Source organism: Tupaia chinensis, unplaced genomic scaffold (genome assembly GCF_000334495.1).
Source record: "Tupaia chinensis unplaced genomic scaffold, TupChi_1.0 Scaffold139484_1, whole genome shotgun sequence".
Lineage (NCBI taxonomy): Eukaryota > Metazoa > Chordata > Mammalia > Scandentia > Tupaiidae > Tupaia > Tupaia belangeri.
This window is the reverse complement of record NW_006199369.1, coordinates 809,851-835,890: the sequence shown is the minus strand read 5'-3', so window position 1 is coordinate 835,890 and position 26,040 is coordinate 809,851. Positions and strand designations below refer to the sequence as shown.

The following is a 26,040-nucleotide window of genomic DNA, read 5'->3' as shown; positions in this document are numbered from 1 at the left end:
TTTCAAGCTACCAGGTCTGGGACTTGAACCACAGCTGGCCATGAAGGAGTCCAGCGATGTAACGGTTACGCCATGAGCTGGTCGAAGTTCTGAGTAAACTTTTAATTTATATATAGCAATAAGTTTATCATTATATGAGATGTTTTCAGAATCACAGTCTTTAAAATTAGCACACAGGGATATAGATACACATACACACATATACATTTATATATCTATGTGTGTGTGTATATATATATATATATATATATATGCACATACTTACATGCATGGACACACATATAAAAACCTATCCACTCATTTTCTGAAAGAGAGAAGAATGCACACCCTGTCAGGGTCCTCAAGCTGTGATTCTCCCCTAGACTTAAAGCCAGCCAGGATCATGGGTGACCCAGTACTTTGCATGTTGAAGTAACCCCAGGTCACAGCCCAGAGCCCTCCCACATGGTCTCTGGCACCTTAGGACAGTACCCCTATCCTATATGCCTGCAATTAGGTGTATTAAAACACATTTTTAAATCAGGCTAATTTTTTTAAATTAGTGCTAAGATTTTATTTCCATTTTAGAAAAAAGAGGGACCAAGGAACCAGCAGTTAGGATAATGGCAATGTCACTGGACTCCCACATAGCCAACCACGGTTCAAGTCCCGGACTTGATGGCTTAATCTCACACCAGGCGCATGTGAGTGCATTCCCAGGATCCAGAAAGGAGAATGGAGGAGAAGGAATTGCAGCATGGCCATCCCCCTGTGGGATGATTTCTCACTTTCTGTCTGTCTGGCGAGTGCACGCACTCTATAGCAAAAACCTCTCAAAAAAAAAAAAAAAAAAAAGAGGGACCTAGAGTTATATTTAAAAATGGCATTGTGAGCATGTTTTCTCAAAATAAAAGTAAAGAATAGAGAAAAGACAAACAAGACACAGAAATAGCTTATGTTCTTCCTTGAGAGACTCTAGATTCTCCAGACTCCTAAGCAAGAAGCAACTGGGAGGAGAAATACACCCACACAGCCCAATCTCAGACATCTTCTAGACAGCTCCTTGTTCCTTAAAATGGTAGCACTGGAAAGCAGAGGTCCTTCAACAGGTCCACAGAGACAGAGGAGGGTTTATGGTCTATCTCAGATCATAGGAATCCTGTCAAATGAAACTATGTCTGGGATGGGTGATGTCATGGAGAAGGTGCAGTTAAAAGCCAGTCCCATAGTGTAGTGGCTAAGTACTATGCATTGGGAACTGGATCCTGCAGGGCCGACTATGGTTGCAATCATGGCCATGGCAGCTTGAAAACACACTGAGAGCATTTGCACATGTGCCCCAAATCCCAACAGGATAGAGAATGGAGGAAAAAGGATTGCAATGTGACTATGCTCCACTGGGGCATGCTTTCCCTCACTCTCTGGGGACCACAAACATTCTCTGGCAATAAAATGAGAGAGAGAGAGAGAGAGACAGAAAGAGAGTGCAATTAAGATGGCTGGGCAGATGGTGGTGCAGGGAAGGAAACGAAGGCATTGGGTGGCTCTAGAGATTCATCTGAGGTCAAGTATGATTGGCTGCAGAGTGAGCGCTACAACCCTGGCTTCCCAGACCCCGATTTAGTTCACTTTCTGTGAGATAGGCAAATAATTTATAGTCTTTGATGTCTTCGCTGTAAAAGCCACATTATTGGAATGGACAATCTCTGTAATTGGGCTGTTATTTCCCTTGTGTTATGTGCACTCAGTCTCTATTTAGGTAATGACGTATTGTGATAGAAACTCAGGCTGATGCTGTAGGTCCAAGGCTCCTAAAGAAAAGGCACTTGGTTTCCACACCACAATTGGGGTTAAGGGGTTCACTTGAGTCTCTGCAGCATCACTTCGAAGGGACTGGGAAATTATGTTTTCAATGCATTGGAATCATTTTTCTTTGATTATTCTTATCATTTATATTCTGGCTTTTCTTTTTAAGAATTGGCCTAGAGCTATGTGTAAATGTATAAAATTAGTTTTCTCATTTAGCATTCTCATTATGGCTACATCTGTTATGGTTCCCAGTCTCTGTATATTTGTCATTTGTAAAAATGCACATCTGTGCTTTTGTCCAATATCCATTATGATAGCAAGACACTTAGACATCTCCAATTCAAGTAGTCACTTCTGGGTTCATTACTCCCATAAAAGTGTACCTTTGGAAGTATTAATGCCCAGATGTCTATAAGCATCTATAGCAAAAGAAAACGCTTAACATCAATATAAGTAAAAAAGTTTGTGTTTTTTGGCTAATTCAGCCTGAGTCCTCAATGAGATGTGGGAGAGTAAAAATGTTAATACAGGCCCAATCTGGAGGTACGGTCTGTGGCAAACTGGACTGCAGTGGGGGAAGCCGCACAGCCAACTACAGGTTCAGAAATCTGCATCAGTGAAAATGCACTGGATGTGCATATGCAGGCCCAAGATCCTAAGGAGCTGGAGGGCTGGGAAAAGAGGATTCTGGTGTGATGAGACCCTGTTGGATGTTTCTCTCTCTCTCTTGCTTTCTCTGATGTGTATGCGTTTTCAGGAATAAAATGAAATTTTCTTTTAAAAAAGTTAATTCAATCTGGCAGAATGTTAAGGGTAATATATGAATCCTTCCAACTAAAAGGTATCAGATGCTTTTCTCTCTTCCTTATCTCTCCCGAAAAAAGTTTTTTCCCTTAATATTAAGATAAATTATTGCTTCTGTTGCATAATTGATGCCACTTATAGAAGTTTCAAAATTTGAAATAGGGTAAAGAATAAAATGAAAATAAATCACAATTCAGTCCAAAATTAACAAAAGTAATCACTGTTTGCATTTTGATACTATAATGGGCATACACATTTTTATTGTTGAATCATGCTTTGCCACATATTTTTAATTTCATGAAGGATTTTTGACCTCACTTAATGTTTTTTAACCACATACATGCAAACAATTGCACAGTCTATCTAGAACCAGTGTTCACCCATGGTCTTTATTTCATTCTGCGGGTTTAGTATTTTTGTGTTCTTTCGTTTGCTTAATGTCTCCAATACCTTTCTTTGAGCACCCCTTTTACTAAGAACAATACCCACAGAATTTTTTTGAGCCATATTTTACATGAGAACAGATCTGTGACCTACTTACTTTAGGGGCAATATCTTCTCTAGGTGTAGAATTCAGTGTGTATGGCTTTTACTTCCCATATTTTATGGGCAGTATTCCATTAGTTTAAAATTGTGAATAAAAAGTCAGAGATCAAATTCCAGCTCTTTCAAGATGGAGGGACTCAATCCTTACAACTAAAAACTCCTAGACATAACACAACTAACAAGCACTGGAAGGTTCTGATAGGAGCAAAGAAGATGGCCGCCACCCAGGCCTGTAAGACCTGAACCATGTAGTGGAGAATTCCCTGGGTCTCCTTATAGCCTCCCATAAGTGCTAGACACAGTGCTGGTGAAGCCTCCAAGTAGGAACTACAACAAAAGGGTCCCAGAAAGTCAGAGGACCCAGAAAAGAGAGGCCTAACAAAAGAACTACTTTTTGGCAATACCTCTCCTCCTCCACTCAAGCAGCACCAAAAGATCTGACCCACTCCTCTGCCACCAAGAAGCGAATCCACACTTCCTGACGGAGGTAGGTGGCACAATAGGGTCCTAAGACCTTACCTCCTGCTGGCAGAAATGACACTTAAGGAGGCAGAGTGAGACAGGCTAATCCCTACTCCATTTTACCACGGCTCTTGCCCTCTGTCAGGAGGGACTAACAGGAATCTGAGCCTCCACCTCGACCTTGAGGCAGTTAGACTGAACGTAGAGGTGAAGAGCAGAGCCTGCTCCCCACTCGGAGGCAATGAGGCAATCAGATTTGGTGCTCCCATTCTGCCATGAATGCGCCAGCAAAGCCAGTGGAAGATCTGAACCATTCATCTGCAACAACGGGGAGTACATCAGTGCTCCACTTCTGTCTAGCCACAATGGTGTCAGGGGACTCAGTGGAGCCACAGAGGGAAAGTGAGAAAGCCTCCCCTGCATAGATAGTCATTCAGCAATCCCTTCTCTTCCATTCTCCTCTCAGGATTTTGGGCATGCACATACACATGCCCAGCATGTTTTTCAAGATGCTGAGTTTGGGACTTGAACTGTGCAGTTAGCCATGTGGGATCCAGCTGCCTCAGCAATCATTCACATGACTGGCTCAAAAGGTTTTTAATCTCATAAAAAATAGAAATTACGTTTTAGAAACAGAAGTTTTAGAATTGAAAAATATAATGACAGAATTCAAAGCCTCACCATGATCAATAGTTGAATGGAGCTCAAAAAGAATAGAATCAATGAAATGAAAAAGGAACAATAGGACTTACACAATCTAAAACATACACAGAAAATGAGTTTCAAAATAATGAGGCTGAGGAAAGGGAATCTCTAGAAAAAGAGCAAAAGAGTTAATAACCTCATTACCAGACCCTAGAAGAAGACTGAGAGTATATTCAAAGACCTAAGTGTGGAAAATTTGCCTAGTTTGGCAAAACAAACAATCACACAACCTAAAAGTCAAAGAGTCAAGTAAGTCCTGGAAAAGATAAAACTAAAGGAACTTACACTAAGACATCTCGTAATAAAATTTCTGCAAAACTATATTTAAACGTAGTATGGAATAGCAGATGTCATAATGGTTATGTTGCTGGACTCCCAAATAGTCAACCACGGTTTGAGTTCTGGACATGGCAGCTTAAAACTCACACCAGGCACATATGCGTGTGTGCCCAAAGTCCCAAGAGAAGAATGGAGGAAAAGGGATTGCAGTGTGGCCATCCCCCTGCCAGAGAGGGGAAGGGGTGATTTATTGCTTTCTGTCTCTCTGTCTCTCCAGCAAACACATGCACACTATGGCAAAAACCTCTCTTAAAAAAAATCTTGAAAATAGTCACAGAGAGAGAAGACTGGACTGGATTTCTCATTTGGAACCAGAGTACAGACAGAAGTGGCACACTTTCCAACTGCTAAACTTTTCTTTAACTGCCAACCACGAAGTCTATATTCAGTGAAACTGTCCTTCAAGAATGAAGAGGAGGGGCTGGCAGGTGTTATAGAGGTTAAGGCACTGGACTTCCATATGGCTAACCATGGTTCAAGTACTGAACCTAGTGAATTAAAACGCAGGAGGCATGTGTGTGCATACCCAAAATCTTGAGAGGAAAATGGAGAAGGGATAGTAGTGTGGCCATTCCCCTGGGGAGTGATTTCTTGTTTTCTCTCTTTCTGTCTCCTGGACAAGTGCACATGCCCTATAGCAAAAAACTCTTTAAAAAAAATTAAGAGGAAATAGGGACATTCTCAATGGGAAAAAAAAATCACTTTGTCATTAGCAAACCTACTCTTAAAGAATAGCAAAAGTGGGACCAGCAGATGGTGTAATGGTTATGTCATTGGATTCCCACATAATCACCTGCCATTCAAGTCCTGGACCCGGTGGCTTAAACTCAGGCTGGGCATGTGTATGTGCATGCCCAAGATCCCAAGAGGAGAATGGAGAAGAAGGGATTGTAGAATGGTCCATTTCCCCTGGGGGGTGATTTATAGCTTTCTTTGGCAAACATATGTACCTTATAACAAAAAAAACTCTCTAATAAATAAATAAATAAATAAATAAAAGAGGAATAGCAAAAGTAAGCTTTCTAAACAGAAAGGTAATTATAACAGAAGATTTAGAACTTCCAAAAGGATAAAAAAAAAAACCCACAGTGTATACTATAAATAGGAGTGAATATAATAGGTTATTCTATATCTCATGAGTTTCTTGAGATATACCTGGTGATTGAAGCAAAACTTAGAACACCACATAATGAGCTGCTCAATATATTAGGAAGTATTTAAGACAATAATATGTTAGAAGGGGAGAGTGAAAATGAACTTAAATTGAAGTAAGGTTTCACCACATCATTCAAACTGGTAAATTTTATCAGTAGATTATAAGTCACGTATGCATATTGTGACACCTAGAAAAACCACTAAGAAAACTATATGGAAAAACAGACTTGAAATGCTATAAATAAAGATAGACTTCTTTAAAAAATGCTCAAGTAACTATAGGAAACCAAGAAAAAAAAAAGAGGAAGAAGAAAGCAAATTATAGAATGTCATACCTAAACCTCAACATATTAATTACCTTACATGCACATGGTCTCAAAATGTGCCATGTGTGTGTGCATGTGTACGCAAAATTCTGAGAAGGGTATCGGGGAGAAGGGATTGTGGCATGACCATCCCCTGTGGGAGGTGATTTTTCACTTTTCTTTTCTCTCTGCTTTTCTCTGTCTCTTTCTGGTGAGCACACATATCCCATGGCTAAAAATCTAAAAAAAGAACAAAAACTAACAAACATCATACAATCCAACAATATGCTGACTACACAAAATTCAACTTCAAACACAATGAGGTGGGTTGGAAGTAGAGGGTGAAAAAGTTACACTGTGCAAATATTTAAAATTCAGGAGTGATTACATTAATTTCCAATAAAATCAACTTAGCAATTAATAGTGACATTGAGGGATATTACATAAGGATAGAAGGATCAGTCTACAGGAAGACATAACCATTCTTAATGATAAAAGGATTAATCTACCAGGACTATATAACTGTGCCACACCAACCATTTGAACTTCAAAAACATATGAAGCAAAAACTAATAGAGTTGAAAGGGGAAATAAATCCACAATTATATCTGGGGACTTCAATCCTTTATCTTCTCTAAATGACAGAACTTCTAAAGAGAAAATCAGTGAGGGCATATAAGAACTGAAACACACAATCAACCAATAGGATCTCATTGACGTATACGGAATATTCCTCTGACAACAGCAGAATAAATGGACAATATACAATAAAACTGACCGATTTAAAGTAATTGAAATCTGAAATCCTCCAAAGTATGATCACTGACCATAATGAATCAAACAAGAAATTACTGATCTGTAACTAGTAGTCTCCCCATACACACAAAGCCCATGTTAAAATCTCAAAAGCCTACAATTTGGGTCATAATAATCCTCCGTCAAAGTGGTCTCAATAAAAACAACAAAAATGTCAGAGGTCAGTCTTATTTGCATTCTTTTGAAAATAATGTGTTTTTACTAATAGCTTTGTAAATTTCTTTCTTTATCCTTGAACTTTAGGCAGCTCTCCAGACTTAGACACTGGTCATTGCTATTTCCATAATTTCCAGTTCAGAAATTTTGCCTGAGCACTTCCAATCCATTGGCTCAAGTTGTTTTGTTTGATGCAAATTAGCTCCTTACATCATCCCTACTTATTATCTTAATCACTGTGTCTTCTTCCTTTCTCTACCTAATTCCTCTAGCTCTTCTCCTCTAGTCAGTTTATTGTGCCCTTTTTCTCTTTGTGTTTTTAGAGAGCTTTGCATGTTTCTCTTTTAAATCAGTAATTCTGAGTGAAGGAGGGAGATTTGTAATCAATAATGTCACTCATTACATCCAATGACAATTCCTATTTCTGTCTGCATTTATTCAGTTCCCTTTCTGTCTCACTCTGTAACATAGCCTGTATTTCTTTCTCATGTTTTATCTTCTGTTTCACAGCATTCATACATTTGCCTGTACTGAGGGACTTTGACAAGTTGATAGGAAAATGGCATTAAAATGAGATTATTTTGTGAAAAACTTCTAAAAAAAACCTACGCATATTTTCCATAATACCATTTTCCATCATGTTTTATCTTCTGTTTCACAGCATTCATACATTTGCCTGTACTGAGGGACTTTGACAAGTTGATAGGAAAATGGCATTAAAATGAGATTATTTTGTGAAAAACTTCTAAAAAAACCTACGCACATTTTCCATGAACTTCTTGAAGACCATGCCTATCTATGTGGATATAAATTCACCATGAAGGACTACCTGTGGAATCACTGCTTCAATGTGAACAATATTGTCCTGGTAGAAGTTGAGGGACTGGTTCTTGGCCCCTCACTGGGTTCAATAGCTGGCTTTGTCGCTCCTGTTCTTCCTCCTCCTGGAGTCCAACGGGGCAAGCTGTTCCTCATGCTTCTCAATCCAACCCAAGATTCCCACAACCCAGAGTATATCCCTTTAGCTTCGCTTGGGCACTGCCTCTCTCTCAGATATCTCCAAAGCTCTGAAAGGCATATTGAAGATCATAAATGCCTGCCAATTTCCAATACCCAAAAGCTCTTTATTTTGTAACTTGTACAGATCAGAGGTTACCTCCTGTCTTGTTTGTGCTCTCTACTCACGATTTTGAAATTTATTACTGGAGTGTTTATCTGATTTCCTAGAAATAAAGCAGGAAAAATGATCATATATGCCACTCATTTCTCTCAGATTTATTTCATTTCTGCCCTATTACTCTAGCATGCACTATCAATGGGCCGCCTTCGTTACTTCCTGGAACTTAAAGCATCTTACTGAGTTGTGGCCTCAAGGGGATTCCTAGAGAGGAGAGAGGTACTAATGGGGGGAAAGGAGGTAAGAAAAGAAAGCAGAGAACTCTTTTTGATTCCAGATGCAAGGCAATCCCCCCCCCACCCCAGACCCTATTGGCCAGATATGTGAGGTTCCTAACAATGTGGCCACCTCTACCCTAATTCCTAACATACACTTTGTCTGTTTTCTTGCTTTAATGATAAAATGTCATCTGTGATATTTCAACCTAGCCCATTGGATCTCAGGCATGACTATACATTAGAGTCACCTGAGGGATTAAAACTTCCTGCTGCACTCACGATTTACCTAGATTCATTAAACCAAAATCTCTTGGGGTTTACAACAGAAATAGTGTTTGAAAAATGTTCAGGCAACTCCAGTTGTCACCCACCAGCTAGCCCATGATATATCATACCCCAACTCCTCTCCAAAGGTGTCTTTTCACTCACCGTACAGCCCGTGATCTTATCAGAGCCCAGCCCTTCCCTAACAATGCTGGTTCTTCTTTTTAGACAATGTGATGTATGGTTATGATCAGACCTCCACATAAGGACACACCTGAACTAGTCTAAACCAAGATGGTGCCTGGAATGGCCACTGCTTAACTTTCAAACTCATTTTACCTTCATTTTACTATATTAGCAAGCTAGGTGGCACATTACCAATGCCATGAGAGCCGACAGTCTCCATGCTTACTACTGGAAATGGTCTTACAAGGAGAACAAGTGGGCAGGCTTTGGAATTTGGAGAAGTTCTCACCTTTTCCAGGAAAAGCTTTGCATGTTCTTTCCCTCATTACCCTGTCTCCTTGTTACTCCCTTTCCTGTTTCTTAAACTGCCCAGCTCAAGAAGTGGATTTGGAAGCTGGGCTCCCTCTTCTCCATCTTTTTGGCTACTGAACAAAACTTGTCAGTAGACATTCAGTTTCAGTCTTTTAAGTTGTCTCTGATACTCCAAATGGCTAAAGATTCCATTTTGGGGAATGAAGAAAAAATTGGTAACCCAATGTGCATACAGTTCAAGGAACCAGGATCTAGCCTCTCCATAATGTTGCTAAAGTTAATTCCTCTCAGGTAGTGGCAATTCATGATAGTATATCAAGGTTTAGATGGGGCTTAGATAAAGAGATGAAGAAGTTTAATATTTCTTTATTTCTTTCTTCTTTTCTTCTTCTTTTTCTCTTTTTTTTTTTTTTTTTGAGAGTTTTTTGCCTTAGGGGGCAAGTGCTCACTGAAGAGAGAAAGAGAGAGACTGAGACAGTGAGAGGGAATGTGAGAAATTACATCCTTCTACCCCAAGACTATGGCTATGACACAATTCCTTCTCCATTCTCCTCTTAGGATCTTGGGCATGCATGCACGCATGCCCAGCATGATTTTCAAGCCACCAAGTCTGGGACAAGAACCACAGTTAGCCATGTGGAGTCAAGTGATGTAATAGCTATGTCATCCGCTGACCCCAGCTTCACATTTTTAACTGCTTTCACCATGACCCCCCCAATAAAATAATGAAATAAAACGTTAAATACCCTGTATCTTCTTTTATCCTTATTCTCTCTTCCCAAGGGAAGATACCTTCTTATCTACTTAGGGACTATTCTGTTTAATCTTCTGTCTTAACTTATTCACCCCACCATTTATTTATTTTTTAAGCATTATTTGTTTTTATTATCATTATTATTTTTTAATTTGCTATAAGACACATGTTTTCACTAGAGAGGAGAGAGGGAAAGTGAGAAAACAAGCCATTAGATTTGGGATTAAAACTGTGCTTGGACTTGTGGGAATCCAGAGCCTTAATCACCACTCCACCTGCTGGTCCCGACTCCCCTATTTAAACAAAATCTCTTTTTTTTTTTTTGGAGAGGTTTTTGCTATAGGGAGTGTGTGCTCGCCAGACAGACAGAGAGAGACATAGAGACAGAAAGCGAGAAATCACCCCTCAGGGGAGATGGTCACGCCACAATCCCTTCTCCTCCATTCTCCTCTCGGGATCTTGGGCACACACGCACATGTGCCCGGCGTGAGTTTTAGCCACTGGGTCCAGGATGCGAACCATGGTTGACTACATGGGAGTCCAGCAACATAGCCATTACACTAACTGCTGGTTCCCGACAAAATCTCTTTCATGTTTATTCTTCTATATCTTTATTTAATATTTCAATTCAGTCAAATGATGCCAACTTAAAAAGTCATAATAATGAAAGCAGCAAGTAAGTATTTTATTACATGTTTATCTTTATTATAGGATGTAACTATAGTAATTTAATGTAGCATAGTAACCCTATAATAATGGCACAAAAGCTTATATAAGAACATATTTGTTGAATACCTCCTGTGCATAAAGACATTAGAAAACATGAATATATATCATATAAACACCTTCTGTGAGGTCTCTACCTCCTTAATGCCAAAGACAGATGTAAACAATGATAATGTCATGCATTCACTGCTTTAATGACCTAACACACCGTCTGGAAAATATTTGTCATAATGCAAATGCTTGCTAGAAATGCATCTATGGATGAATTTTAGAAGCTAGTGTTGTGGGAAAGAAAGAAGCCACTAGCTCATCCTGTTAGATTGTGTGGATTCTAATGGAGAGGAAATCTGAGTGGTAATGCCTAAGACAATGAAGAGTAAGACAGGCAGTCTCAACAAAGGAAATGCAGGCACAAGGGGCCAGAGGAATGGAAGGCCATCAGGTGCAAAGGCCTGGCCATGGCCTGGGAAGGGAAAGGGGGGGAAGAGAGATGAGGCTAAAATGGGAGGCTAATTGCAGGTAGCTTGTAGCACTTAAAAGTGTGGGCTTCATCATGAATGCACATGAGGCATTGAAGTCCCGAAAATGGGGCAAGAGGACAATTTTTACACTTTCCCAGCAAAACATCAACATCTTGTTTATGTCTTTCTTGTCAAATGTAAACAGAATATTGACAAAAAGGCTTTTAGAAGAGAGCAACCAGAGTGGGATGAAGTTTGGTCACATGGCATATGACTGGAGGGGTACATGAGGTGACCTGCGACAGGCTCATGAGATTGGATTTGTGTGTTTGTCTGTTTCAAAAATTAATTTTCTTTTTTTAAGTTTATTTCTTCTATAAAGGGAGACCCAGAGAGAGAGAGAGAGAGAGAAAGAGAGCAAGGGTGATCTCAACAGTGTCCTCAAGCCATGTTCTACCCCCAGGTTCAGCTGGTCAACAACTCAGAAATGTGAATTACACTCGTATTCATGAGGGAGAATTATCCACCTTGGAGAATTTTGCAAACCTCATCTATTTAGTGTCAGGCTTCCAATACTTTAGAAACTGACTTCATTCAAATGAGTCACAGTATTCATGTTTATGTTCTTTGATGCTTGACATGAAGGACTCTGACAAGCACAGTCAGGGAGGTCTGGGGCATGAATCCAGGACGTTTCCCACGTGAGTCAGTTGTGTTACTACTATCCAACCACCTGGCCCATTTTTTGTAGTTGTTTTTGTTTTTCATGATTTTACCCCAACGGTATGACAAACAGGTGGGCATTGCTGGGATAACAAAAGAAGGCACATGAGGGACCAGCAGACGGTGTAATGGTTGCATTGCTGGACTCCCATGTAGTTGACCATGGTTTGAGTCCTGGACCTAGCAGCTTCAAACTCACACCAGGTGTATGTGCACACATGTCCAAAATCCTGAAAGGAGCCCGAAGGAGAAAGGACTGTGGCACGCACATTCATCCCCCCTGGAAGTGGGGGAGGGCAGGTTGTGACTTCTTGCTTTCTGTCTCTCCAGCAAGCACATGTGCCCTAAAGCAATAAAATTCTCAAAAAAAAGCGCGTAAAAAAAAAAAAATCAAAAAAAAAAAAAAAAAAAAAAAAAAAAAGGCATGTGAGCAAGCCATCTAGGTATACGGAAGATAAATCTCCAGACTGAATCCAGCAGATGGCGTAATGGTTACCTTGCTGGACTCCCACATGGTTAATGGCATTTTATGCCCCAGACCTGACAGCTTAAAACACACCAGGCATGGGACCAGCAGTTAGTGTAATGGCTACGTCGCTGGACTCCCATGTAGTCGACTGTGGTTCGAGTCCCAGACCCGGTGACTTAAAGCCACAATGGGCACGTGTGTGCGTGCCCAAGATCCCGAGAGGAGAATGGAGGAGAAGAGACTGTGCTGAGGCCATCCACTCTGGGGCATGATTTCTTAAGCTTTCTGTCTCTGTCTCTCTCTGTCTTACTGGCAAGTACACACGCCCTATAGTAAAAACCTCTCCTAAAAAAAAAAATAACAATAAAATAAAATTTAAAAAAACAAAAAAAAAAAAAACACCAGGCATGTGTGCATACATGCCCAAAATCCTGAGAAGAGAATGGAGAAGGAATTGCAGCTTGGCCACCCTCCTGGGCATGCAGCATGGCTATCCCCGTCACTCTCTGTCTTTCTGTCTCTTCAGTGAGTTCATACACCCTATAGCAAAAATCTCTCTTAAGAAACAAACAAACAAAAAAAAAAAGAAAGAAAACAAACAAACAAACAAAAAAAGGAAATCTCCAGGCCACAGGCCACAGGAACTGTGACCTGAGGTATGAAAACAGGTGGTACATGGGAAATAGCAGAGTCTGGTGTGGGTAAAGCTGAGGTTTCCATGGGGTAGTGGGGCAGTGATTAGCAAGGAGGCTAGGGAGGCAAAACCCAGACCACAGGGCCTATAGGGCACAAGTAGGAGCTTGCTTTATATTATAAGAGATATAGGAGACTAGAGGGATGCCATGGTCTGACAGAGATAATCCCTGGGTAAGAACACTTGGGAAGAGACAAGACAAGTTGGTATAAAAACAAGAGCAGCCACAGGAATCCATAAAAGAAGGGGAAGCAGGTGTCCAGGTAAGTGTGGGTGGTGTCTTGGGCCAGGTGAGTGGTAGCAAAAGTATTATAAATATGTACATTCCAGTTTCAAGTGCAGAAGGGCAAAAATTGTTGATCAATCAGGAACATGCAGGAAAAGGCACAGTCAAAATGAGACGTTTAGCCTCTAGTGATTTTTAAGTTCCCTTGAGATTCTTAAAAATAACATATAACATTAAGTGTGACTAAATTTCTGACATGAACATAAAAGAGAGAATAAAGCCTCCAACATAAAACTAGTTAATATTCCTCCCATCCCTTCGATGTACTCCCAAATCCATGCCTGTCCTCAGGCTCCAGCCTGCACTTGCACACCCTCCTCCCATCCCAAGGCACCCCTCTCAGTCACTGGCAGAATACTCAGACTGCTCTCACGTTCACACAGGAGGATTACTCCACCATGGAGAACTCATTTTGCAAACCGCAGTGCCAGCCCTCCAATACTTTAGAAACTGACTCAGTTTCACACTAAAATTAGAGGCTCCGAGAAGCGTCAAGCTCACTGGGCAGAAGAAAGTGGCCAGCCTGGGTTCTGACAAGCCCATCTCCTACCACACTGCTTGCATCAGGGTACAGAAAGGTCCTTCATCACTGAGACCAGCTGTCTGCCAGGATCCCTTCACAGGGTCATTGTAATGAGAAGCGCGATGTGTTCTGCGTAGTACAGTGACACGTGCATTCAACTGCCACCACCTGACATCCCCCGAGCTTGGTGCTGTGGGGTTGCCAGGGTTGAAACCATCAGCAAGACACAGCCTCCGCTCAGGGATTTCGCATGTTCCACACCAGGGTAAGGTTTTGTGTCACTGCTGATTAAGCTGATTGTTCTCGCTCTTTCATTTCCCACATAAACAGGCAAGCATCTAGGGATGTGATACAGTACTTGTATTCAGAGTCCTGCTTGCAAGAACTCTCAAACAGTATTTGAAAACAACTCACAGTGCACCTTCCTAGGCTGATAGGTCTTGGATGTTGCCAGTTTACTGCGTAACCATCCCTTCCTTTCCCATGATGGTTGCACAAATGAGTCAAACGAGAATTGAAATTTTGATATAAAGAAACAATGTCCTTAAAGAAATTTCCAGGAGTTGAGAGAAAACATTACTCAAGAAAAATCTCTCTTAAGAAACAAACAAACAAAAAAAAAGGCATGAGTCAAACGAGAATTGAAAGAGCAAGAGACATAGAGACAGAAAGCGAGAAATCACCGCCCAGGGAGGATGGTCACGCCACAGTCCCTTCTCCTCCATTCTCCTCTCGGGATCTTGGGCACATATGCACACGCACTCGGCATGAGTTTTAAGCCACCAGGTCCAGGACGCGAACCGCGGTCGACTACGTGGGAGTCCAACGACATAGCCATTACGCTAACTGCTGGTTCCCACCATGATGTTTTAACAAAAGAGAAGCCCGTTCCTTTCAGCCTGTGTTTCTGTGATGAGTATTGAACATCTGATAACCTGGTATGCAGTGCACACAGGATGAAGTCGACTGAAGCCTACAGCTGGTTGACAGCACTGCTCCAGCGTCTCTAGGTCGGGACCCGCTACACAGCGATGCCAGCAGATACAAATATAAGACTTGGGATCATGGCTCACAAGTACCTTTTATATTTAATGGGAGCTTATACCGGATTGTTGGAAAAGTTGTGACAAGTTTTTCAATAGAAAAAATACTCATGAATTTCCTGACAACCTAATCTATTTCAGTGTTGGTGCCAGCACGTAGCATGGTGATTAAGGCACTGGATTCCCATGTTGGCTGACCATGGTTCAAGTCCCAGATCTGGCACCTTGAGAATCACACCAAACACATGTGTGTACATTCCCAAAATCCTGAGAGGAGAATGGATTGTGGTGTGGCCATCTGCTCTGGGGAGTAATTCTCACTTTTCCTCTCTCTGACTTTCTCTGTCTCTCTTCAGCAAGTGCAAACACCCTACGGCAAAAACCCAAGATATATATATATATATATATCTGTGTGTGTGTATTTAAAATAGACATAGTACCTATAATATATTACATATATACTTCATCTATTTTAAATACACATTAATATATTATATATGTATTATATATGATGATGCTTCACTGAAATATATACATAATATATATAAATTTGAAATATATGTATATATACACATATATTAAATATCTAATATAATGTTAACATATGTAAACCCTTATACTACAATCGTTGCAATAAATACATCCAGACTTCCTAGCTTTTCATGATTGTTTCCACCAATCTATCCATTTTATCTAAGTTATCTAACTTATTGGTATACAATTATTCATAGTACTTTCTTGTAATCCTTTTCAGTTCTCTTAAAACAAAATGTGCTGGGACCAGCAGTTAGCATAATGGCTATGTTGCTGAACTCCCATGTAATCGACCGTAGTTCGAGTCCCAGACCTGGTGGCTTAAATTTAGGCCTGGCGCGTGTGCGCCCAAGATCCCGAGAGGAGAATGGAGGAGAAGGGATTGCGGCATGGCCATCCCCCCTGGGGGGTGATTTCTCGCTTTCTGTCTCTCTCTCTGTCTTTCTGGCGAGCACACATGCCCTATAGCAAAAACCTCCAAAAAAAAAATGTGGTAATGACACCTTTTTCATTTCTGATCTAGTTATGAGTCTTCTTTTCTTAGTCAATCAAGTAAAGTTTTGCCAATTTTTCTTTTTCAACTTTTCAAATAACTCTTGGTTTTCTTGATAGTCTTTATTTATTTTTTTTAGAGAGGTTTTTGCTATACGGTGTATGTGCTCACCAGAGAGACAAGACAGAAAATGAGAAACCATCCCTCAAGGGGGATAGCTACGCTGCAATCCCTTCTCCATTCTCCTTTCCAGATCTTGGGCACACATGCCCAGTGTGAGTTTTAATCCATGGGGTCCAGGACTCGAACCATGGTCGACTACGTGGGGGTCCAGTAACCTAATCGTTACACCATCTGCTGGTCCCTGGTTGCCTCCATTGTTTAATTCTCTATTTTGTTTAACTCTGCACTAATCTTTATTATTTATTGTAATCTACTGTTGTTGGGTTAACATCATTTTTTTCTAGTCCTTCGTAGTGTAAAATTACAGGGTTGATTTGAGACTTTATTCTTTTTTAATATAAGCATATATAGTTTTAAGTTTCCCTCATAATATTACTTTTGTTGCAACCCCAACATTTTGATATATTGTATTCTTATTGTCCTTTGTCTCAGGATATGTTCTGATTTCCCTTGTGATTTATCCTCTAACTCATCTGTGTAAGGGTGTACTAATTAATTTTCACATATTTGTTGATTTGTTTTACTTTGCTTTCTGCTGGTTTTTACAGTTTCATTCCACTAGAAAAGATATTTTGTATAATTTCAATCCTTTTAATTTTATTAACACTAGTTTTATGAAGTAGTATATTGCCTAACTGAGAAATTGTTCCATGTGCACATGGGGAAAAAAATGTGTATTTTGCTGCTGTTGGATGGCATGCTCTGTTCATGTCTGTTAGGTATAGTTGGTCTATACTATTTCCACCTAAGTTTCCTTATTAGTCCTGTGTTTTTGTTCTGTCCATACTGAAGTATGAAGTATCTTAATATTATGTAGAGCTATGTATTTCTCTTCTTAATTCTGTCTATGTCTACTTCATTATTTAGGAACACTGGTGTTTGGTACATATATATTTACAATTGTTACATTGTCTTGATAAATGGATACTTTGATGATAATATAATGTTCTTTTTTTGTCTCTTGTAGCGGTTTTTCACTTAATATAGTGACCACTACTCTTTTTAGTTATTATTTGCATAGAATATTTTTTCCATCCTTATAGTCAACCTACACATGTTCTTAGATTTAAAGTAAGTTCTACATAGCAAGAAGTTGAATAACTTATTTTGTTCATGAGAAAGAGGAAGTGAGAGGTTGGAGAGAGAGAAAGAGATGTATTTTTTGAAAGGGCCTTTCCATGTCATGATCCTCCTGCTCCAGGCTCCCAGTTAGCTAGGGCCACAGGCACCAGCCACCACATGCAGCCATTTAAGTTGGGCTGGGAACCAAACCCTGGCCTCTCATAAAGCCTCAGTCACCTAATGGTGATGCCTTCCTGCCTGCACCAGGACTTAATTTAAGGCTTTATTTATTTATTTCTACACCTATCTATCTATTTACCCATCTAGCCATACATTTTGATAATCTATTTGATTGGTAAATTTAATCCTTTACATTCCATGTAATTACTGGTAAGAAAGTACTTACTACTGTCATTTTGTTATTATTTCCTACATGTCTCATCCATCACCGTTTTGTCCTGTACTGACTTCTTTTGCATTCAGTTGATTTTTCTTTTTAGTGACAAGCTTTCATTCTCTTTTCACTTTCATTGTGTATGTGACACAGATATGATGTACATATTTTCTTGGTGGTTACCAGAGAAATTACATGTAATCACTTTCATTGTGTATGTGACACAGATATGATATAGATATTTTCTTTGTGGTTACCAGAGAAATTACATGTAACACATCCTAAAGTTATAACAATCTATTTTCATTTTATTTTGTTAGAGAGCTTTTTGCTATGGGGTGCATGTGCTTGCTGGAGAGACAGAGAGAGACAGAGAAACAGAAAGTGAGAAATCACCCTCCATGGGGATGGCCATGCCACAATCCTTTCTCATCTATTCTCCTTTCAGGATTGTGGGCTTGCACATACATGCACCCAGCATGGATTTTAAGTCTCCAGGCCCAGGACTCAAACTGCAGTTGACTACATGGAAGTCCAGTGACGTAACCATTATCTATCTATTCATCCCAACAATCTATTTTTTAAATGATTCCAACTTAAAAACAATTACATAGAAAAACTATATTTTTTATAGTTTTATGCCTTATAATACCATATGTTAATGATATCACAAATTGTGTCTTCATATATGGTGTACATATTAACATAGATTTATATTTTTATTATATATTTTTCCACTTAAATCTTTCAGAATAAAAAGTGGAGTTGGGCTAGCCTGCAGTGTGGTGACTGAAATGACTAGACCCTCATGGCCAATTATGCAGTTTGAGTCCTGGACCTAGCAGTTTGAAAAACATGCCAGGCACCATGTGTGTATGCATATCTGGGATCCCAAAAGGAAGAAGAAATGGAGGAGAAGGGATTGTGGCATGACCATTCCCCTTGAGGGAGGGGTTGTTTTCTTACTTTCTCTCTCTCTCCCTATCTCTCTCTCTCTCTCTGTCTCTCTCTCCCCCTCATGCAAGCACACACGCCCTCTGGCAAAATTAAAAAGAAAAAAAAGAGTTACAAATCAATATTATAATATACTAGTTTTCCTATTTGTCCATGTATTTACTTTTAGTAGGGAATTTTATAGTTTTATATGAGTTTGAGTTACTCTAGGTGGCCTTTCATTTCAATCTAAAAGATTTCATTTAGAATTTCTTACAGGGATAGTCTAGTGTTAGTAAATTCCCTCGACTTTTAATTATCTGTAAATGTCTTAATTTCCCTCTCATTGAATTACTATTTTACTGGACATAGGATTCTTGGATAACTGTTTTTCCTTTCAGTATTTGGAATAAACTGTCCCACTACATTCTGGTCTTCAAGACATTTGATAGGAACTTTGCTCATTACTCTTACTGAGTAAACTTACTGACATATTCCTCCTTATGTCCTAAGTCACTTTTCTCCTGGTGCTTTCATGTTTCTATTTTTAGCTTTTGGAAGTTTGATCTTATATTGTGTCCCAGTATGGATCTCTTTAGATTCATCCATTCTGCTTGGAATTGTTCTGTTCTCTTTCTTTGTTTTCAGTTTGCTGAAGAGTTTGTGCACTTGCCAGAGACAGATAGGAAGAGGGAGAAAGAAAGTGAGAAAGCACACCCTGGATTACCATGCCACAATCCTCTCTCCTCCACTCCCCTCTTGGGATTTGGGGCATATACACACAAACACACACACACACACCTGACATGTTTCTTAGACTTTCAGGTCCAGGACTCAGACTCCACAGTTGGCCATGTAGTATCTAGCCACCTCAACCACCATACTATCTGGTCGGCCCTCTGGCGTTTTTAAGACTGTTGTATTTGTATGTACATGTCTTTCCTCAAATTTGGGAATTTGGAAATAATCTCTCTGTCCCTTGCTCTTTTTTTTTTTTGCCCTTTTGAGATATTCTTACACTTTCAGTAAAGGCTCAGCAGAATTTCACCTCAAACAATCTTTCCAAACCCAAGAACAATTATCCCTCTATGCTCACCTTTATAAGATCAAAATGGACTCTTCCATATAGCTTAAACACACACTATGGTGTCTAATGCATTGCTAATACCTAGCATAACTTCCTGACCTCAAAATCCTGCTCACTGTTCAAAGTCTAAAGTTAGTAATTTCCTGCTCATAAATTATGCCCTATATATGCCTACCAGAAGTATGACTTCTGGTTTGTAGACCATTTTTCTAAACATTACTTTTCTTCTATTAAAATACTAATTTAATTTATAATTATTATTATTTTTCAAATTGCCAGAGGGTACATGCTCACCAGAGACAGACAGACAGACAGAGGAAAAGTGAGAAAACAAGCTGCCAAGTCTGGGACTCAAACCGCAGTTGGCCCTGTGGGAGTCCAACACCTTAACCACCATGCCACCTAATGGCCCCCTAAACATCAGTTTTCTAATCAGTAAAGTTGGCAAATACTTTCTAATAGAGTCCTTATTTCACTTCAAATAATCAGTGTCATTTTGCTGTCCTTATGTTGTATGGCTTTATTTTTAGTCATATACATTTTAAATTATTTATATTACCTATTACTACAAATAACTTGTTACCACAAAATAATTAAGCTTATTTTATTGCTGTCCTTATGTTGTATGGCTTTATTTTTAGTCATATACATTTTAAATTATTTATATTACCTATTACTCCAAAATAACTTGGTACCACAAAATAATTAAGTTTATTTTATTAATTGACAGATAAAAGAAACACATATGTAGAAATTAGATAAGCTTGGGATAAAGCTATAGCATATGAGAATAATGAGTTAGCACTGATTTCTATCTGAATTGATTTCTCAAAAATATTTTTGTTTATGAATAAATGATGATGCATATGGCCTGGCCTGTTGTTGCTTTTATTTCCTGTTTTTCTTTATTTTTTAAAAGAGACTGAACACATTTGATAAAATATAAATTACTCCACCCAAATAAAATAAACAAACAACAAAATATTGCCCTAAGCTAATACATTAACTCTGGATTACAGAAGACCTGTGTAATCTATCAAATGAAGATGTCATCAATAGTAAATCAATGATTATCACAGATAATCAAAGAGTTACGAGCCCAGCATAAATTAAAGTAAGATGATCACCTTCCTAACACTGTAGTCTCCCTTATAGTATTTAGATAATGGTATCCTTAAAAAGTGAGATTATTCTTGCATCTGTAGGGTATTAAAATCACAGGGTAAAATAATTTGGAGAGGGAACTCCAAAGGCATCTTTTCTTCCCTCCCTCTCACAGAAGAGGTCATGGTTTCAAGAAGGTTAATGACACAGAGGAAGACAGTTAATGACACAGAGGAAGAAGACCGTTTATTCCCTTTTTATGTGTTTACATATGGTTTAGCTACCAAGTAGGAACCTTCCCATCCCTCTTGACATTCTTATTCAGAACTTTTCACTCCTTTCACTTCTACAAACATTGTCTTTTGAAAGTAGTGAATACTAATGCATGAAAAAATAACATTACCATATTGTCTCCAGTCCACAGCCGAGGGTAAGTGCCGCCACAAAATGAGGTTGTTTAGATGATTTAAGTAGGAAGGTAGGGAATGAAAACCCTTCTGATTATACCACACCTAAAAAAGAAAGATAATTTAATGGCTCTCATGAAATTAGTTCTGAAGTCTGTTTGTCAGCCATTCTCCGGCACAAGGGACTCCTGTCAGTTAGCTTCAACAGCACCGAACTGCAGGACTCAAATGTTCCTGCATGGCTGACAGTGAGCAGTCAATTCCAGTCTGCTAATTGTATATTTATCTCAAGCATATAATTTACAGCTAAAAATAGATTAATTTTCCCCAGAACAAATGTGAATGTTGCTCTATAATTATATTCTCACAGAGAAAAAGAGACCAAAGCCCTTAATTTTTTTTTCTGCCTACATTGGTGAGCTAATGAAATTTGACCTGCAAATTAAAAGCATGGTAGAGGACCAGAAAAAAATGATTACTTTCAGATTAATAACTGCACATGGAACATTATTTCTGAAAATAAATTGAACTGAACATTTGCTGAGCATGGAGAGTAAAGCAGCATTCCTGTCAGATAGGAGAAAGGTGAAGAAAAAGAGAAAATGACAATGTGATTAAAGTTGGATAATAAGTATCATAAAAAGTACTAATCTAGTCATCAGTGTCTATATTTCAAAATATCAATATTTTAATGAAAAATGAGAAATATATATTCCATTTGGAATGCTGGTGACTATCTTCAAAAAGTATAATGAATCAATTACATCTGGTGCATTTTGGCTTTAGGACGAAAGATTAAACAGCTCATTCCTCCAGACAATGCTGTCTTTTGTGATAAATTGTTCATTTCATAGAATTAGAGCCTCTCCATAGAAAGTTAAACTTGAAGGAATCTATTCGAGTTCTCACAAAAATGTAACCAGTCAGAACTAGACTGGTGGTGACTGTTGTTTGGGGCAGCTTTTGTTGGTGGGTGCCTGCCCAAGAAGTCTGAGTAACCTAAGCTGACCCCCCTGCAGAGAGAGAGTATGCACACTAGCTGCAGCAGAGCAACCAATCACAAAGTACCAGTTTCAATAATGGACCAGTGGGCTGTACCTTGAATTGACCTATCAGAATTGCACAAGTTTTTATCCTTCATTTGCATACATGGACTAAATTAAAGACTAGGAGGAATTATTTCTCCATTGAAGCCAGTCCCCAAACATACTGGGCCTTTTGAGCAAAGTTAGCTGATTCCTGGACAAAGTCACCCATTGTTACCCATCCATCCTGGACAAATCTCATGAGTTGGAATTTGGCCTTTCTCACAGTGACTGTTCCTGGTCCATACCTACTTTGGTTCAGTAACAGGTCCATGATCCCCTATTGCTCAGGGATTGGGAGCCACTGCCTTTAGATATGCCCTAGCAACTGCCCTGCTGTTTTAGTCTGAGGACTGGGAATGCAAGAGCCACCTGGAGGAGTATGCCCCTAGGTGCAACCATGTAACATAGTCCTGGGGGAATGCAGTTGGCCAACAGCTGGGAATGCCAGAATTAGGAACATGGTTTGGCTGGAACTCGAAAGGAGCTCACATTTGTTGTCTAAATAGGTGAGTGCTTGTCTGGTTTTCCTGGAAAAGTATTATCCTTTTCCTTTTGGCTAATCCTTTTCTTGTAAGAGTTGGGTGTGTGGGATGCTGATTTACAGGTCCCAGCTAAGTGGGAAAGGTCTCTGTGTCTGTCCAGAAGATAAATGCCTCAGAAGATATCTTTTAAGTCCACAGAAATAATTTGTGTCTGTAATGTTACTTTGATATCCTCTTCTTGTAAGGGTTCACATTTTCAGGATGGTGATTTGCAGGTCCCTGCTAAGTGGGAAAGGTCTTTGTGCCCATCCAGAAGATAAATGACTCAGAGATCTCTTTTAGGTCCACAGAAAATTTTGTCCTTAATGTTACTTTGGTGTCTCTTTCTTGTAAGGGTCCACATTTGCAGAAAACTGGTTTGCACGTACCAGCTAAGTGGCAGAAGGTCTCTTTTGAAATCCATGACAATCTGTGCTTGTGTTTTTACCTCCGTGTGTTTTGTTCAGTTACTTTGGTGTTAGCTTTGACTGGGTAACAAGCTCTCAACCAGCCAGAAGTCCTCTGGGGTGTATACTACAGAACTAGGGCCACATTATCACCTAGATATTGGGGAGATGTGGCCAAAAATCATTCTTTAAGTTGCACTGCAATTGTGCAGCAGGACTTGCAGAAGTGGGGCTAGAGTAAGATCCTGCCTCTTCTGCAGAGGAAGAGGAAGAACTTCATTCAGGTCACTGGGGAGAAAGCCAACCTGGGGAAGTGAACGAGAGCCCATGCTGGTGGAGGGACCTCTGGTGGAGACAGCTGATACTGCAACATCACCTCTCTAGGTTTCTTCTGCTTAAGGGTCAGAGAAAAACCTACTTTTGGAGTCTCAATCCCTTTGAATTTGTATGTGAAGAGTAGTAAATAGTCTCCTCGCTTCATACCTGGCAGAGCAATTAATGTGGAATTTCCCCCAATTTGCGTAGCTAAACCTCCCTTTAAATGTTTGGTTTCTGGGGACCAGTAGTTGGTGTAATGGGTATGCTGCTGGACTCCCATGTAGTCAACCATGGTTCAAGTCCCAAATCTGGTGGCTTAAATTCATGCTGGGCATGTGTGCCTTAAATTCACACTGGGCATGTGTGCGTGAGTGCCCAAAATCCTGAGAGGAGAATGGAGGAGGTGGGATTGCAGCATAGCCATCCCCCCTCTGGTGTGATTTCTCACTTTCTGTCTCTCTGTCTTTTTGGTGAGCGCATGTGCCCTATAGCAAAAACCTCTCCAAAAAAAGAAAAAAAGTTTGGTTTCTGTTTGATAGAATATGTGTGGGTGTGACTGTCCACATTTTGATAAAAGGATGGAATGTTTTGCATTATATGTCTGCAAGTTTGGTAACCTCTACAAAAATCTGTGTATGTGTGTGTGCGTGCATATTTATGTGTGTTTCTCTAGCCCTGGCTCTTATGGGAGAGAAGGGACAATTGAAATTCTGGGATCTTTCTGGCGATACTGAAAGTGGTATTGTTTGCTCTTGAAATCTGCTCAGTTGTGAAATAGAGTAGAATGGAAAATTAAATATTAGCATGCTCTTTGGTTTGTGGGGTACTCGAAGTTATTTTGTACTGTGAGAGGACACTTGAACTTGGGTTGTACCTTAGCTATATGTGGTGGATAAACTAACTTGCTTGGCATTGCATGTGTGTCTACACATGTGCATGGTATATTGTGTTAATATGTTTATGCCTATAAATATGGTATCACATGGACTTAAATCCATGTTCACAGATTAAATAAAAGCCTAAACAATTTTCTAGTGCTCATGACTTGGGTAAAAATCTTTGGTAAATAAAGTTAGTAAAATGTCTTCAAAATTGTAACATGTAAGTCAAGGACACAAATGGGCTCTATTCTTCACATCACTTCAAGTGCTACATGGGTGCTGAGGGCAAGAACAACTAGGGAAACATTAGGAAAATGTCTGTATCCAATATCTGGTCTTTAGTTGAGATGAGACTAGTGGGGCCAGCCGAAGGCCTGGGGTGAAGGTGGCTGGATCTCACATGGCTGACTGTGCAGTCTGAGTCCTGACACCAGTGGCTTAAAAAACGTGCAGGGCACATATGTGTTCATGCCCAAAGTCTCACAAAGAGAGTGAAGAAGCAGGAGTTGTGGCATGATCATCACCCTGGGGAGTACTTTCTCACTTTCCTTCTGTCTTATTCTCTCTTTCTCCTGCAAGAACATGCACCCTATGGCAAAAATTTTAAAAAGAAAACAGGTGGGGGGGATAAAAGATGAGACTATCTGATGCTGACTAGTGTGGTTTTACTTTTTCAAAGAAAATGATAATAACTTAACATGTCTATCTTTGTGTTCCATGAGCAACTCAAATATAATGGTTAAGAACGAGCTAACTGGGGTCAGCAGGTGATTAGGGTGGCTGGATTCTCATGGCAAGCTGCATGGTTTGAGTCCCTGATATGGTGGCTTGGAAATCACACCAGGGTTGTGTGTGGGTGCGTGCCCAAAATCTCCCAAGAAAAGAATAGAGGGATAGAGATTGTGTGACAATTCCCCCAGGGGACGTGATTTCTCACTTTCCCTCTCTCTGTCTATTTCTTCTCTGGCAAGCACATATACCCTATGGCAAAACAAAACAGAAAACAAACAAAGAAGCAAACAAAACAAGTGAATTAGGTAAATGTAAATGGGGTTGAAATTCTGATTAGTATATGGTGCTAAGACTAGAATCAGAGAAAAAATTCTGAATCCCAAGTGTACAAAAATATGTTTTTATAAATAAGTTATAAAGATGTGTTATTTATTTGTTCAAAAGAGTAGTTTTGTCTAGTTTAGAGGATATTTAAAGATTCTTTCAGAGTAAGTGAATGAAAAATAGAATATCATAGAAAAAGACTGGATACAAATAAAAAGGATTCTCATGGCAAGCTGCATGGTTTGAGTCCCTAATATGGTGGCTTAGAAATCACACCAGGCTTGTGTGTGGGTGTGTACCCAAAGTCTCCAAGAAAAGAATGGAGGGATAGAGATTGTGTGACAATTCCTCTGGGGGACATGGTGTCTCACGTTCCCTCTTTCTGTCTATTTCTTCTCTGGCAAGCACATATACCCTATGGCAAAATGAAACAGAAAACAAAAAAAAACAAACAAGCAAACAAAACAAGTGAATTAGGTAAATGTAAATGGGGTTGAAATTCTGATTAGTATATGGTGCTAAGACTAGAATCAGAGAAAAAATTCTGAATCCCAAGTGTACAAAAATATGTTTTTATAAATAAGTTATAAAGATGTGTTATTTATTTGTTCAAAAGAGTAGTTTTGTCTAGTTTAGGGGATATTTAAAGATTCTTTCAGA

At 39.5% G+C, this 26,040-nt stretch overlaps 1 protein-coding gene across 1 annotated transcript in view; it reads right to left on the bottom strand.

Moving 5' to 3' along the window:
* Positions 1–26,040, bottom strand: part of ABCA13 (ATP binding cassette subfamily A member 13) — a 500,786-nt gene that overhangs the window by 139,743 nt on the left and 335,003 nt on the right. The window contains 1 exon segment of the mRNA XM_014593022.1: positions 21,106–21,214. Coding sequence (XP_014448508.1) covers positions 21,106–21,214 — 109 coding nt within the window.